The following is a 16,072-nucleotide window of genomic DNA, read 5'->3' as shown; positions in this document are numbered from 1 at the left end:
AGGTTGATGTGATGATAATATTGGGAGGGGGGAAAGGATGTAGGCCACTTTGAGCTCCTTGAGTGAAAGGTGGCATGTAAAATGTAATACAGTGGTATCTCGGGTTACATACGCTTCAGGTTACATATGCTTCAGGTTACAGACTCCGCTAACCCAGAAATAGTACCTCGGGTTAAGAACTTTGCTTCAGGATGAGAACAGAAATCATGCTCCGGCGGCATGGTGGCAGCAGGAGGCCACCACTAAAGTGGTGCTTCAGGTTAAGAACAGTTTCAGGTTACGTACAGGCCTCCGGAACGAATTAAGTACTTAACCTCAGGTACCACTGTAAATAGACAAGCTACACGTCGTCCCTTTTTGATAGCTCAATCCTACATATTTACTCAGAAGTCCTAATGAGTTAGTGGGTATAGGATCACTGCCAGAGTTACGCAGGCAGGAGCTTGCATGAAGAATTTTGCTGCAGGAGTAGTGGGCGGGGGGGGGGGAGAGACATCTCCTCAGTGGATGTTCATATTCAGGATGCTACCTGCAACAAATTATTTAAAGAGATGGGTATGGCAGAAGGTTGAGGGGACAAAAGGGAACACCAAGCAAACAAAAATGCAGACACCAACCAAAGTACTTGATACTGAAATATGTATTTTCATTGAAAAGTTTTATTTAAAAAAATAGAGTGTTTCTCAGTCATTGAAACACTTCAGTTAAGCTACTGGTAAACATACTCAAATCCCTGAGTTTGAGGGTTACATTATTCTCAGAACCTTGCAACTCAGTCTTGGAAGATGATGCCATTGAGTTTTCATACGAACTGATCTGCGAGCAAGTTTCACATAGGATTTATTTATTTTGTATATCCTACTCTTCAACCCCCAGAGGAGCTCACAAATCAAGAAAATTAAAAAACAAGCAACCCGCCCCCAATACAATAAATAATTACAAAACGGCAGAACAATAACATTAAATATCAAAACCAGAACAAAAACAGTATCTAAATATCCTTTTTTTAAAAAAAAAAGTTTTCACGTGGTGCTGAAAAGATAGGAGTGTCAGAACCAGGTAAGCTTTCTTTAGAAGACCATTTCAAAGATAAGGAGTCACCAATTATAAGGCCCTACCCTTGGATCTCCACCAACCTTGCCTTCAATGACCGGCATCTGAATTATAGCCTCTGTTCCCTACCAATGCCTACTTAGTTCAACTATCTTATTTTTCTCTGACCCTTATTTTCCTTTGCCAAGTTTTAAAAACAGGACTCCAAATCCCGCAGGAACAGAGCAGCAACAATTAGTGCAAAAAATAAAATAAAATCAATTTCTGCCATTTATTCCAAGTCCAGAAGTTTGGGAGTTATTAGTGTAGATTTCTAGATCCCTGGGCTGGCTTGAAAGTCACATTCCGATCAGTGTTGCAAGGACATAACTTTCCTTCAGTGGCATTTACCCTGCTGGAGAGAGAAGATGGGACTTTCCAGGGAGACTTTGAAAAAAACAAACCCACCCATTAGTCAGCTTTGCCCAGGCAAGTCTCAAGAGCATATTCACTCCTTCATCACAGTTTTAAGAGCAGTGGCACTGGCTCATGGTACTGGAGAATGGCTAGTCAAGCTGCAGATCAAATATCTCTTCCTGGGCCACAATGCTTTCCTACAGAGAAAGAAAGAAAAATCATTAGTTGTTTCCATAGTACCTTTACTATAATGCATTTTGCATCTTTTTACTAGGGCTGTGTGATATCTGGTTTTCAGCATCGTGATATATCAGCAGCTAAATATGCTAATATATTGCAATGTCTGGAATGCATCTCGGCTGTTTCTTCCTCCCACATCGCCTGGCCTTAGCCTTTTCTGTGCCTTAGTTGAGCAAGCTGCATTGTAACCAGAGGGATTTTCCCAGTCTGTGCCTGCTCTATGGTTTGCTGCTGCCTGGAGGAGGCAGGCGAGAGCTGAGCCGGCAGAGCAACAGGCAAACATTCCTCTGGCCTCGAGCAGTTTATCATCAGGGCAAATATTTTGAACTGGTTATCAAGATGTGGATTTAAAACCGGTGTTCAACAATCTATCATCATATCGCCCAGACCTAACCATCACACTTCAGCCAGGAGCACCTCACACCTACAAACTGGGACCCCCAGAGACAGCATCCTTTTATAGCCAGCCAGAACTGGACCCTTTTATATGGTTAGTACCTGCCCTCCAGCACAGGCAGTGTAGAAGGCAAGAACTGACTGAGAGGCAACAGAGCTATAGGCTCCAGGCCAAATGACTACAGATTTAAGGCTCTCCAATTGTGGGGCAGAGTCAAGGAGAAACAGGCAGCCATTGGCTCTCTAGATATTGCTGAGCTGCAACTCCCATCAATTCTGGCCATGCTTGCTGGGGCTGATGGGAACTGTAGTTCAGAACATTGCAGGAGCACCTGATCTAGAGGAATTAAAAGCCTTGGTTATGCTCCAGGCTTTGTTGGAAGAGGTTGCCTGTTGGAGCGATCCAAAGTACCGTACTGATCTTACTTGCCGCTGGATCGACGAACAGTCGCAATCCTAACCATGTCTACTTAGAAGTAATTCCTGTTCAGTTCAGTGGGGCTTATTTCCAGGTAAGTGGGGTTCAACTCGCACTCAGGCCGTTGGGCTTTGCAGGCTCTCAGACCCTGAGATCATCTTCTGAGGCCCTCCTTCATGTGCCTCCTCCTCCAGTGGTCCAGAGGGTGGTAAAACGAGAACCAGCCTTCTCTGCAGTGGCTCCCCGTCTGTGGAATGCTCTCCCCAGGGAAGTTTGCCTGGCGTCTTCATGATACACCTTTAGGCACCAGGCAAAAGCGTTCCTTTTTAACCAGGCCTTTGGTGAATCAGATTGACATCTTATACCCTTTTAAAATGTGGCTGTTTTGGGGGGGGGGCATTATTGGGTTGTTGTTTTTATTTTGATTATGGATTTTGTGGTTTTATATTTTGATTTTATTCTGTGAACTGCCCTGAGACCTCCGAGTATAGGACGGTATATAAATTCAATAAATAATAATTATAATTATTATGCTGGACACTTTTAATGCTCCTGTTCAGTAGATCACTTAGTTCCATTTTACAGATGTGGAACCGAAGATAAAGAGGGAAAAGGCTAAGCTACAAAGTGCGTCTTTTTGTGAGAGAAAGCTACGTCTTGCCACCTATGGCGAGATCACAGCCAAGCATTTTTCCAGAACCCCATGTCAGTCTTGATTCAAGTTGCCTCATGGACAGCATTTGGACTACCAGCATGGTGTAGTGGTTAAGAGCTGTAGACTCGTATTCTGGGGAACCGGGTTCGAGTCTCCGCTCCTCCACATGCAGCTGCTGGGTGACCTTGAGCTAGTCACACTTCTTTGAAGACTCTCAGCCCCACTCACCTCACAGAGTGTTTGTTGTGGGGGAGGAAGGGAAAGGAGAATGTTAGCCGCTTTGAGACTCCTTCGGGTAGTGATAAAGGTAAAGGTAAAGGGACCCCTGTCCATTAGGTCCAATCGTGGCCGACTCTGGGGTTGCGGCGTTCATCTTGCTTTACTGGCTGAGGCAGCTGCCGTTTGTCCGCAGACAGCTTCCAGGTCATGTGGCCAGCATAACTAAGCCACTTCTGGCGAACCAGAGCAGCACACGGAAACGCCGTTTACCTTCCCGCTGGAGTGGTACCTATTTATCTATTTGCACTTTGTGCTTTCGAACTGCTGGGTTGGCAGGAGCAGGGACCGAGCAACGGGCGTTCACCCCGTCGCGGGGATTCGGACCGCCGACCTTCTGATTAGCAAGCCCAAGAGGCTCAGTGGTTTAACCCACAGCACCACCCGTGTCCCATCTTCTTCTTTTTAAAAATGTTTACTACTTTTTAATGCACTCTCAACTGGGACTCAAGCCCAGCCTATGAAGAATCCATAGCCAGACATGCCACAACACTTACCCAGCCACCTTGCTGCTGTAGCCAGGGCACGAACATGTCCATATACTGGAGACTGTAGCCCATGAGGGTGTGCACTGCATGGCTGTTGATACCGGCCACTTTTCGTGTGAGCTCCATGGTGAGCGCCAGCTTAGCCAGCTGGGGGCTGGGGAGACCAGCGGGGGCACGTGAGGTGAAGGCCTCGGCCAGGCGAGAGAAGCTGCGGTAGGACAAGCGGGATAAGGTGTTGCGTAGCAGTGGGTCGGCCTCAATCTGCCAATCACAGAAAGGGAGAAGAACCATTAAGAGTTGCCCGGGTGACTCGCCTGAAGGACAGTTGCGAATTACAATCAGAAAGACGCTCATAAGCATTCATTCAGCACCAATAATGTGCTTAGATAAGGTGCGCAGGCCCGCCTTAGGGCTGATTTGCATTTCTGCTACTTTCCAAAATTTCATGTGCTACTTGCGAGATGCTCACCCATTGAAAAGCCAAATACAGTGGTACCTCGGGTTAAGTACTTAATTCATTCCGGAGGTCCATTCTTAACCTGAAGCACCACTTTAGCTAATGGGGCCTCCTGCTGCCACCGGAGCACAATTTCTGTTCTTATCCTGAAGCAAAGTTCTTAACCTGAAGCACTATTTCTGGGTTAGCGGAGTCTGTAACCTGAAGCGTATGTAACCTGAAGCGTATGTAACCTGAGGTACCACTGTAAAGTGGGAGGTGGTTTCCCTTACAGAGGTACAAGCAGGGACATATGAGCTATTTCCAGACCCAAACTGTTTTTGTAAATGCCTTGAGTGGAAAAGGAAGAACTAGCCTGCCCCATGGGTGTAGCCAGGTTTTTTGCTGGGGGCGGGCAGGCTTTTGTTAGGAGAGACAGAACTGCAGATTTGTATTGATTTGTATTGATCTGGGGGGCAGCTGCCCCCCTACTGCGCCTTTGGCTAGACCCATGGCCTGCCCTGTTTTCTTAAGAATCAATGCCGTCAGGGCAGCTGTGCATATGACAGGCAGAAGGAACAGTAGAAGACAATACTGCTGGCTATCAGTTGTGGGTGGCACATTCTAAGAAGTGGCATTGACAAAATTGTCTCTTGCAACAACACAGCTCCTTTGCAAACTGGTAAATAAAAGTTTAGCTCAACAATGTGAGCAAGAGAAGCTTTGCAAAAGCGGACTGGGGCGTATAAAGATAGCAATGCAAAAGGCATGCGCAGAGCAATTTGAACTGTGGCTACCCAGAAGCCTGTGGCTACGATGTTCAGTGGGGCTTATTCCCAGGTAAGTGTGCCTAGGAGATTGCAGCTTCAATGTCTTCACCTTAGGTAAGGTAAAGGACCCCTGGACGGTGAAGTCCAGTCGAAGGCGACTAGGGGGTGTGACACTCATCTCACTTCAGGCCTTGCAAAGGAGCCAGTGTTTGTCCACAGACAGCTTTCCGGGTCATGTGGCCACCATGACTAAACTGCTTCTGCTGCAACAGAACACTGTGGTGGAAGCCAGAGCGCACGGAAATACTGTTTGCCTTCCCACCACAGCAGTACCTGTTTATCTACTTGCACTGGTGTGCTTTTGAACTGCTAGGTTGGCAAAAGCTGGGACAAAGCAACGGGAGCTCACTCCGTTGCAGGGAATCGAACCACTGACCTTCTGATCACCAAGCCTAAGAGGCTCAGTGGTTTAACCTACAGTGCTACATATGACAACAGGATGATTCCTAGGCTGCAATCTTATGCATACTTAACTTAATAGTAAGCCCAAAACACACTTCTAAATAAACATGGGAAGAGGAAAGAGAGAAAACACAAGGGGTGAGTTTGCTTGGAAGAGGAGGAAGAAGGTGCGCTAACAGGTAAGTAGAGAGCAGGGACAACACTTGCTTTCACTTGCTAACCTTATAAACTAACAGCAACATTCCTCTCTAAATGCGGGTCCTTCAGTAGCCATCCATTGATAAGAGGGGGATATCAGCAGGCTTGGGGAAACGCCAAGATTTGTAGAAGTACAAAAAAAGTTCAGGAAAAAGTCTGAAGGAGGGGAATTCCCCAAAAAGGATAATGAGGGTTCAGTGGCCACAAAATTTTGGATCATTCTTTAGAGTTGCAGGCAGAAAGCTGGGATGCAAGGCAAAGGAGCAGAATAGAACGGCATATCCTGAAAAAGGGCCGGGCCGGCAGACAGGAACATTCCACACTGAAACAGTTTTGTCACAGGCCTGGCTTATACCTCCTTATTGATGATTCCGGCCTTCTCTTCCAGAAGGGCAACCAGTTTCTGGAGGATTTGCTCTTTCTGTTTCTCCTCCAAGTCTCCTGGCAGCTCCTCTGAAATAACTGTGAGCAGAAAAAAACAGTCCAATTCAGAGATGCAACGTGGATGTGACAAAACAAATCGTTCTGAGGAAAGAGGGATCTGAAGATGGCTTTGGGCCTAGATAATGTATTTGGAAGGTCATTATTCATTGGAGCCTCTCTGTGAAGTGGTGGGACCTAACTATGGTTTCCATGCTTGATAAAAATCAATTCAAAAAATTAAAAATTAAAAAATTAAAAAAAACTTACATTGGCTTTTTTTAAAAAATTGGCTTTTTAAAATTTAAATTGGATTTTTAAAATAAAATGCTTTTGGAGGAAAAATCTTTCTAAAGATAGTTTTCTATTTAAGTTACATTATAGTCCAAAGGCTATTCATCAGGAAATAAGGATTTGTTTTAAGTTTTTCATGTGTGCTAAAACTCAGTCTAAGTTTTTTTTTTTTTAATCGTTTAACCACATCAGTTAACAAACATGGATACATATGCTATAACGTTATTGTTTTACTTAAATAAATTGTTTAAATTGTTATTAAGGAAATGATTATTTTCCTCCTTCCAATAAAGTGCAGCAGAAAAGTTGTCCAAATATAAACAATAATTTCATAATTACCTGTCTTTGTATTTCTAATAGTATAACCAAATCAGCAATTTTTGATATAACTGTAAAAACTACTCTGAAAATTTATTATTCCAAAAACGAAACCTTCATCTGGTTGTAAATATTAAGATTATACCAGCAAGAATGAGTCTTTCTGTAAAAAAATGATTTCAATCAAGTCTTACTGACTAGTGATTTAAATTGTGATTTAAATCAATTTGACTTAAATCAAATCCACTCTGATGGATTCCCCTTGTTACTTCCTTCCCTGCCCCTCCCCTTGTGTTGCAGCACCGTCCCAACACAGGGAGCACGGCACAAACTAAGAGGATGCTTGTGGGTGCTAATTCTTATGACATATTTGGCCAGGAAAGAAGAAGGGATTAAGATGCAATCTCTATTACCCAGCGGTAAAGGTACAACCACAAGGAACTCAATCCCATACCTGGAGTGCTGGGTAAAGTGCCACCCGTGGGAAGTATGCTGATTTCATCTGTGGGAAAAGGCAAGCTTTTGGCCACCAAAGGACTGGTCAGCTGTTGCTGCTTGACCAAGTGGTCCAGTTTCTGGGCCACCAAGGTATACAACTCAGCATTCTCAGCCTCACCACCTGCAACAAAAGAACAGAAAGCTGTTAAGGAGCAGAGGAAAGCCAAATTCTGCACTGCAGAGAGAGCCACCGGTTAGCAAGGCAACAAAGGATAAGTTACCGTATTTTTCGCTCTATAGGACGCACCGGACCATAGGAGGGGGAGAACAGGGGGGAAAAAATTCTCCCCCTCTCTGCTCAGCGCCCCTTCAGCGAAGCGGCAGGAGAAACGGAGCCCCTTCCATTTCTCCTCCCGCTTTGCTGAAGGGGCGCTGCGCAGAGAGGGAAAACTGTGCAGCGCCTCTCCAGCGAAGCGAAGCCTAGAGAGCAAGAGGGATCGGTGTGCACCGACCCCTCTAGCTCTCCAGGCTTCAGGCGGCTATCCACAAGCCTTCTGAGTGCAGCGAGAACTCCTGCTGCGCTCCGAAGGCTTGCGGATAGCTGCCTGAAGCCTCCGGAGCGCAGCGGCAGTTCACAGCGGCAGCTTCCCCCGACCCCAGCCCCCAGAACAGGTCAGGGAGCGGTGGCAAGGTTGCGCGCAGCCTTGACTCAGCTCCCGAGGCTGGGGGAAGCCCAAGCCCTGACACCAGCCCCCAGAACAGGTCGGGGAGCGGTGGTCCCTTCTCCCTCCTGGGGAAAAGCCTGCAAGAGCTGCGTGAAGCTTGTGTGCAGCTCTTGGGGGCTTTTCCTGCCTGCCTCCCCCCTGCATTCACTCCATAGGACGCACAGACTTTCCCCCTTAGTTTTTAAGAGGGAAAAAGTGCGTCCTATGGAGCGAAAAATACGGTATGTCACATGCTAGCAAAAGCTGATTATCTGCAACAAGGCTAACTTCTGTTGGTGAAAGGATAGGCAAGCTTCTGAGTTGCACAGGAGTCTTCAACAGGCAGAAAAAGAAAGGCAAGTCAGTTCTCACCCACAGAACCAAGTAGCTACTATTAGTGAAGACATGGTTCCCCCCCCCCCGGTGGGCATTTGACAAAAAACCCACACTGGACCTGGAAGTGTATGACCCCCCCATTGTTCAATGCGGACACTGAGGTCCAGCGCTGAGGGCCTTTTGGCAGTTCCCTCATTGCAAGAAATGAAGTTACAGGGAACCAGGCACAGGGCCTTCTCGGCAGTGGCGCCCTTCCTGTGGAATCCCCTCCCACCAGATGTCAAGGAGATAAGTAACTATACAGCCTTTAGAAGACATCTGAAGGCAGCCCTGTATAGGGAAGTTTTTAATGCTTAATGATGTTTTTGCATATGCTAGAAACTGCCCAGAGTGACTGGGGCAGGGTACAAATAATAAAATTACGATTATTATGACAACTGCTACCTACCCACTTTTTAGGGAAGCTGCTCAAAGGGGGGGGAGGGTTGGCCGCTCAGCTTCAAATGCTCTTGGATAAAATTGATTATCTGGACCCATTCCAGTCTGGTTTCAGGCCTGGTTAAGACCAACTCAGCCTGGGTTGCCCTGACCAGGGATATTTATTGGGAGAGGGAGAGGAGGACTGCGAACCTCTTAATTTCCCTTGATCTCTCTGCAATTTTTGACATCATTGATATCATGGTATCTTGCTGGATCAGCTTTGGAAATTAGGAGCCCAGCAATACAGCGATTCCACTCATGAAAGACTCATTTGAGGCAAGTTCCACTAGGTTTACAGGACGCGGGTGGCTCTGTGGGTTAAACCACAGAGCCTAGGACGTGCCGATCAGAAGGTCGGCGGTTCAAATCCCCGCGACGGGGTGAGCTCCTGTTGCTCGGTCCCTGCTCCTGCCAACCTAGCAGTTTGAAAGCACATCAAAGTGCAAGTAGATAAATAGGTACCGCTCCGGCGGGAAGGTAAACGGCGTTTCCGTGCGTTGCTCTGGTTCGCCAGAAGCAGCTTAGTCATGCTAGCCACATGACCCGGAAGCTGTACGCCGCTCCCTCGGCCAATAAAGCAAGATGAGCGCTGCAACCCCAGAGTCGGTCACGACTGGACCTAATGGTCGGGGTCCCTTAACTTTTACCGCTAGGTTTGATGGCGCTACCCACAAATAGGCAATAAAGAGGGAGCTTTTGTCTGTTTGTTTTTTTCCAAAAAAACAAACAAACTAGCACAGCTTCAAATAGCAAGAGAAAGCAACTTCGTTCTGACTAGCTCTGGACTTGAAGGCTCGACATCCCGGAATCAAATCTTTGCTCAACATGGACTTTGGCAAGCGAAAACACCACTTTACCCTTCCTTCAAGAAGTCCAAGGCACCACCCCTTTAAAAATGTTTATAACTGGGTGAGGCATGGAGCCAGGACCTCTGTCTCTGAAGCAAGAAGGAATCTAGATAATAAATGAAGGCCAGAGAGGTGGCATTTCCTTACCACTCCCTTGGGGCACCCGTTGCTCCGACGGGTGTTTCCGACAGTAGCAGTTGACAACAGGCAGGGAGTCTGGGCGCTGGAGAGTCCCACCGGGGCTTGTCGTCTCCCCCGAGGAAGATCCCTTTTTCCGCAGGATGTTCTTGAGGGAGAAGGAGCGCTTCTGGCGGCCGCCTTCCCCAACCTCCCCTCCTGCCTTGGACCTCTTTAAGGAGCCCGTAGAAGGCGGCACATTGTCCGGCGGGGTTCGCGGACTAGGCCTCCGCTGCAGTAGACGCTTGATGCTGGTGCGGAAGCTATGCTTTTTTTCGTCGGCGCAGTTATTTTCCTCATGGGCAGAGCTCCAGGCTGGACAATCCTGGAAGTGTTCTGTTGGGGAGCTGTGGGGAGTGAACAGCGATAGAAAACGTGGTATTATGGCGAGAGTCTTAATAGCAAAAGGATGGAAGAACAAAGAAACCCCAACTAAAGAATTATGGCAAGAGAAAGTGATGGACAATGCAGAATCGGCAAAATTGACACATAAAACTACGGGACAAGGATAACTGTGACTTTAAAGATGAATGGGAACCTTTTACAAAGTATTTAAAGAAGCAACAAAGTGAACTGGACTCCTTGGCAGGTTTTGAATAAACACTCACAAACTTTTTATTGATAATAATCAGTTAGATAAATTAAGGATTTATACAATTTTGTAACATGCAGAGAATAGCATTTACAGAGAAACCAGAGATGGGAACTGAGGCAAGTCGGGGGGGAGGGGAGGGTGAATTGTTTTATGGGGGGGAATTAAGGATGATATGTTGTAAGATAATATGTTCTGTTTAAATTCCTAATAAAAAATATTTTAAAAAAGGAAAGAAAATGTGGTATTTTAAAATGTATATTTGACTCTTGGAGCGGCGTACAAAAGATGAACAGGTTAAATCTGTAATGAAACAACAGGCAAAAAGACTTGGGACATAATATACAAATGGCAGGTTGGGAGAAGCTGTGGAAAACAGAACTGAAATTCACGGTGTGTTGTTCACTGAAAGAAAATTAAATGAAAATGATGTACAGGTGGCATCTGACACCTGTCAAGTTAGCAAAAAAGTACAGAACAAGTTCAAATATTTGCTGGAAATGTAAAGAAAAAGAAGGTACCTTTTATCCTATGTGGTGGACATGTAAAGTAATGAAAAATTTCTGGGAGATGATATACGATGAAATGAAATAAATGTTTAAAATAACTTTTGTTAAAAAAACCAGAAGCCTTTTTACTAGGAATTATAGGTACCTAGATACCAAAGGACCAGAAAAGATTGTTTATGTATGTGTCAACAGCCACACGGATGCTGCTAGCCCAGAGATGGAAGGAAGAAACTACCCCAACCAGAGAAGAACGGCAAGTTAATGGCAAAATTAACTGGGAAGCTCAGAAATCAAGAAGACAAAAACTTTAATAAGAAATGGTGGAAGTTTATAATTTATTTACAAGACCACTGTAAGCAGGTTAAAGCATTGGCTGGATTTTAACCACACTTGTAAAGAAATGGAAAGTATGGATAATTTAGAAGGATTAAAAATTTGGATAAGTATTGATATGCAGTTGTAGACAATACTGTTGGGACCCATGGAAGGGATGGGGGAAAGTCAAAAGATTCAGAGTAATCTCGATATTTGGCTTCGAAACTGTTTTTTAATTACATGTTTATACTTTTCAAAATCAAATAAAAAAACTATAGAGAGAAAGAAAATGTGGTATCTTAAGCACATCTACTCAGAAGTAAATCCCACTTTGTTCAATGGGATTTACTCCAAGGTAAGTGGATCCAGGACTCTAGCTTTGGACCTTTGACCCGCCACCAACAACCGAGTACTTTCTTTTTTTCATATATTTATTTCCTCGCCAACATGTGTTTTCCAGGATAGCTAACAATTAAACTAAAGCAGTTGAAACAGCGAAGCAATAAGAGCAGCAGCAGTAGTTATATTATTTACCCACCCACCCCAAAAAATAAATAGCAGTAAGATTAAAAAACCTATCAACAGCATCTAGAAGTTTTAGCTAGCAAATAAAAATGTGTTCCTTTGGTATTGAAAAGAGAACTAAGTTGGCACCACAGAGGACTCTTCAAGCAGAGGGATTTCAAGGATAGGGTGCCAACACTGAAAAGGTCCTACTTCAAGCAAGGCTGGCCCTACCATTAGCCAGAGTGAGACAGTCACCTCTGGTGGCACATTCTGAGGAGCAGAGAGTAGAAGCTAAATGTGAAAGAGAGAAGTGTGTGTAACACATGAGCCCCTAAATTAGCCTGCTACCCCTCAGACACAGCAGAGGGATGCTGTCCCATAACCAGTGAAGTAAGTTTCAACTGTCAGTCCACTCACTATCTGCATTTGGATTGGACAGGTCCACCGCCATCTTGCCATTTTCCTCAGACAGAAAAACTGTTTCCTCTCTAGTCATAAAGATACACAGCATAGGATCTTTCGTACAAAAGGTGAAAGCTGAGAGTCACTGTACTGCAGAACAGCCTAAAACTATGAAAGTCTGCATCAGCATAATATTATGATATTAATTTGCTCTCTTAGCCCACACACAAAAAGAAGCCAAATGCCACAGAAGATTTTGTAAATCGGATCATGAAATGTCTCCATTGTAAACAGCCTTCATAATCAAGATATTATGGTTTGGGGCAGACTACAGTGGTACCTCGGGTTACATACGCTTCAGGTTACATACACTTCATGTTACAGACTCCGCTAACCCAGAAATAGTGCTTCAGTTTAAGAACTTTGCTTCAGGATGAGAACAGAAATCGTGCTCCAGCGGCACGGCGGCAGCAGGAGGCCCCATTAGCTAAAGTGGTGCTTCAGGTTAAGAACAGTTTCAGGTTAAGAATGGACCTCCGGAACAAATTAAGTACTTAACCCGAGGTACCACTGTACATTGGAGTGCTGTTATACACAGTGTCTGAATTTCAGTGTTGCGAAGCCACATAAAATGGTTTGGTCATTATTGTATAGTCCATTTGCCATAGACTTGTTCTTTATAAAGTTTTGAAATCTTTTCATACCTATGGTTTAGGGAGGAAACACATGTTTATTAAGTGCCTGAGGCAAGTAGTGTCTTGAAGCCAGGGTTAGGCCAGGGCATTTTGCTAAAGAACAAACAGTCCCGGGCCAGCCTTGACCTCAAGACACCACCTGCCTTACCTCAAAGGTGACCCAAAAAAGAGCTTTTGAATGTGATGGATCATGGTTTATTCTAGCTCCCACTTTTCTTACCTCCCAGATTGAAAACCACAACTGTCTTCCCAGATCTCTCCCACCCAGGAGAATTCAATATAATTGTTTTCCCAGGAATGCAGCCCAGATCCCAACTCAGAATCTGACACCGGAAAATACGGTGGTTTAGTATGGGGTTTTATTTTAAGCCTTGTTTTAAGACAGCTGGGAGTAACATTCTTTTCTTTTTTTTTTACAGAAAGACTCATTCTTGCTGGTACAGTGGTACCTCATGTTAAGTACTTAATTCATTCCGGAGGTCAGTTCTTAACCTGAAACTGTTCTTAACCTGAAGCACCACTTTAGCTAATGGGGCTTCCTGCTGCCACCGTGCAGCTGGAGCACGATTTCTGTTCTCATCCTGAAGCAAAGTTCTTAACCTGAGGTACTATTTCTGGGTTAGCGGAGTCTGTAACCTGAAGCGTATGTAACCTGAAGTGTATGTAACCCGAGGTACCACTGTATAATCTTAATATTTACAACCAGATGAAGGTTTCGTTTTTGGAATAATAAATTTTCAGAGATGGGAAGTACCTATGGGGAATTGCTAAGTCTCAGCGTGCGTGATCCATATTGCTGTGGCTGCGACTTCTTTTAGGAAAAAAAGCGTTTGTGATTCACTTCTGCTGCCTTGATTCTTGGACACAACAGAAGATCTTGTCCCCTTCCAGGAAACCCAGAACCTCTGCCTGGACTCGCCCCTGAATTTTCCACATTTCACTTCCTCCCAGCTGAACCACAACATTGCTCCTCCGAAGACTCCTTTACCTGTGCATGTAACTTGTAGGATCATAATAACTCCCACCCACGTGACCTAGGGACTCCACCTCTCCATTTCTTAGCGCCCTTTGCAGGAATGCTTCCAGCACCCTCCGGGTCTCTTCTTCCACCTGCCTTTTTGGCGGCAGCGGGCTCCCTGCCATGAGTCTATCGTGCTGCAGAGATAGGCTGGCTTTCAAAGAGAAGAGACAAGTTTCTCACCACACCTACCAGCCCTGGAAGAAAAAGAACAACAACACATTAGCCTTCCCTCCCTTTTTCTCACAGCCCTTTCTATCCTGCTCCCTTTCATTCATATTATTGATTGCCATACCTCCCCCCTCTCCCTCCCCGCAACACATATCCTTTGTACAGTGGTACCTCAAGTTACATACGCTTCAGGTTACATACGCTTCAGGTTACAGACTCCACTAACCCAGAAATAGTGCTTCAGGTTAAGAACTTTGCTTCAGGATGAGAACAGAAATCATGTGGCAGCAGCAGGAGGCCCCATTAGCTAAAGCTGTGCTTCAGGTTAAGAACAGTTTCAGCTTAAGAATGGACCTCTGGAACAAATTAAGTACTTAACCCGAGGTACCACTGTATATACACCAAGGACCTTTCGTTCACGTTCTTCTATCCCCACTGGAATCATACGATTTATTTCCGAGGATTCCAGTTTAGCTGCCTGCTCAAACACAAGGCAATCTATTCACCAGCCAGCCCCTCGTGGATTTAACCCATGCAATCCAGACCCAAATCATGCCACCGCAGAGAACAAAATAACCCCAGACATTTCAAGCTAAGTAAGCCAAGTATGGTAAACAAGCTGTTGTCTCTGTTGGTACATCCTATGGGAAAGTACCTCACTCCAGCAAAAACAGGTGTTCTTCTTCCTCCTCCACCTAACACTTTCTTTAAAGCCAGGTTGCAATTCTTGCCCTTGCTAACCTCAACCGGCATCTTGGGGTTTTTTCCACTCAAGCGGCATATAATTTTTATGAAATAAATCAAAACAAACCAATAATATCATTCCTGATCGATCCATAGAAGCAGCAGCCATTCCCCGCCCCCCAAAACACACACCAGGGGTGCCAACTTGAATAAAATATTGAGGGTGGGGCAGGTTGCAAGACTTGGCACACACACAGCTTTTGAATGGCAATGCCCCATCAGTGCCCCGGACCCCTCAAATATTTTATGGGGGGCAGCCCCCAGGAATTGGCTCCTGTGCCCCACACAAACACCAGCCCACCGTCTCTGCCCCCTTACCACCCGACACCCCGGTTTTTTTTCAGCCTGGTAGTACATTCCTAGACATGTCTACTCGGTAGTAAGTCTGAATTTCTCCCACCCTCTTTGCCTATCCCAATTCCCCCATCACTTTTCCCCATCACATCTCCCCGGAATTTGGGGGCTGCGTATGGGAGACTCCCCCACTACCTTAGAATCCCACGGTCGCGTCTCTATCCCGGAGGCTCGCTCGGTCCGCACCTGAAACAGAAGCCCGGCAAAAGCCGGAGAAAAGTTTGATGCTCCTCCGGCAAACTTCCTAGCCACTTCTGCAGCAGGAAAGATTTGCACATGCGCCTTCGCCACCTTAAGTTCAGTTTCGGTCCCGCTTTCGTCGATAGCGGCGGGGGTGGGGGGGCTGTACAGTTGTCGGGGCGGGGCTTCGATTTAACCCCTGCTGGGCGTTGCGATGACGTGTAGCGTTCTGGAATCAAAGCGGGAATCCACAGAATGAATTGTGCGCGAAAAAGGAATCCTCGAAAGCAGAGGGTGTCCATTCTTCCATAAAATATCATTAAGTTCTTCTATTTCAGCTGTTAGCTTTGCTGATTCAGCACAATCTGTGACTTTGCTTCTCCATTCTTCTTTGGTGGGAACTTCTTCATCTTTCCATTTATGTGCATAGAACAACCGGCAATAAGATAAAATCTGATGTTGCTCACTGAGGGCTTAGTAAGAGAAAGAACTGTAATAACAATAAAGCTTCTGGAAGACTTTTTGCACCATTAGGTGAGTGTGAAAGACCGAACTGAACTGGAGAGAAGAGTTTTGATTTTTAATAAATCCTTCTTTTCTTCCGGGGAGCTCAGGCTCTTCCCCATCCCATTTTAAAGCAACCCTTTGAGTGTCAGGGGACTTGGCTGTTTTTGCACAATAGCAGGAACCGTGAAGTTGAAATTTCAGCAGTATAACCCGTAAGAGTCCATAATATGTATTTTTCTCCCCATCATGGTGCCCATTCTCGAAGAGGGTGAATT

The 16,072-nt window shown here is 45.4% G+C and overlaps 1 protein-coding gene and 1 long non-coding RNA gene across 3 annotated transcripts in view; one reads left to right on the top strand and one right to left on the bottom strand.

Moving 5' to 3' along the window:
* LOC308460688 overlaps positions 1 to 16,072 on the top strand; it is a 91,290-nt gene that overhangs the window by 38,721 nt on the left and 36,497 nt on the right. The gene's annotated exons all lie outside the window — the stretch shown is intronic.
* BCL2L12 (BCL2 like 12) lies at positions 640 to 15,459 on the bottom strand. Of its 2 annotated transcripts, XM_080976950.1 has the most exons (7): positions 15,243 to 15,426; positions 13,812 to 14,038; positions 9,774 to 10,150; positions 7,275 to 7,439; positions 6,144 to 6,250; positions 3,932 to 4,183; positions 640 to 1,646 (listed from the first exon to the last, which is right to left on the bottom strand). In XM_080976950.1, the coding sequence occupies exons 2-7, from the start codon at positions 13,964 to 13,966 to the stop codon at positions 1,599 to 1,601; spliced, it is 1,104 nt and encodes a 367-aa protein (XP_080833076.1). In that variant the 5' UTR covers positions 13,967 to 14,038; positions 15,243 to 15,426; the 3' UTR covers positions 640 to 1,598. The 2 variants fall into 2 exon arrangements, with proteins under 2 accessions (XP_080833076.1, XP_080833077.1); XM_080976951.1 differs by lacking the exon at positions 13,812 to 14,038 and having other exon boundaries at positions 15,297 to 15,459.

Source organism: Podarcis pityusensis, assembly GCF_964106645.2.
Source record: "Podarcis pityusensis genome assembly, chromosome: 13".
Taxonomy (NCBI): Eukaryota; Metazoa; Chordata; class Lepidosauria; order Squamata; family Lacertidae; genus Podarcis; species Podarcis pityusensis.
The sequence above is the reverse complement of the archived record's forward strand: the minus strand, read 5'-3'. Positions and strand labels throughout refer to the sequence as shown.

Coding starts and splice junctions, on each gene's coding strand:
- BCL2L12 (XM_080976950.1), bottom strand. CDS start 13,966: ATGGCAGGGAGCCCGCTGCCGCCAAAAAGGCAGGTGGAAGAAGAGACC. Junction 10,151..13,811: donor CCTACAAGTTACATGCACAG/GTAAAGGAGTCT, acceptor CACTCCCCACAG/CTCCCCAACAGAACACTTCC. Junction 6,251..7,274: donor CACTTTACCCAGCACTCCAG/GTATGGGATTGA, acceptor TTCTGCTCACAG/TTATTTCAGAGGAGCTGCCA.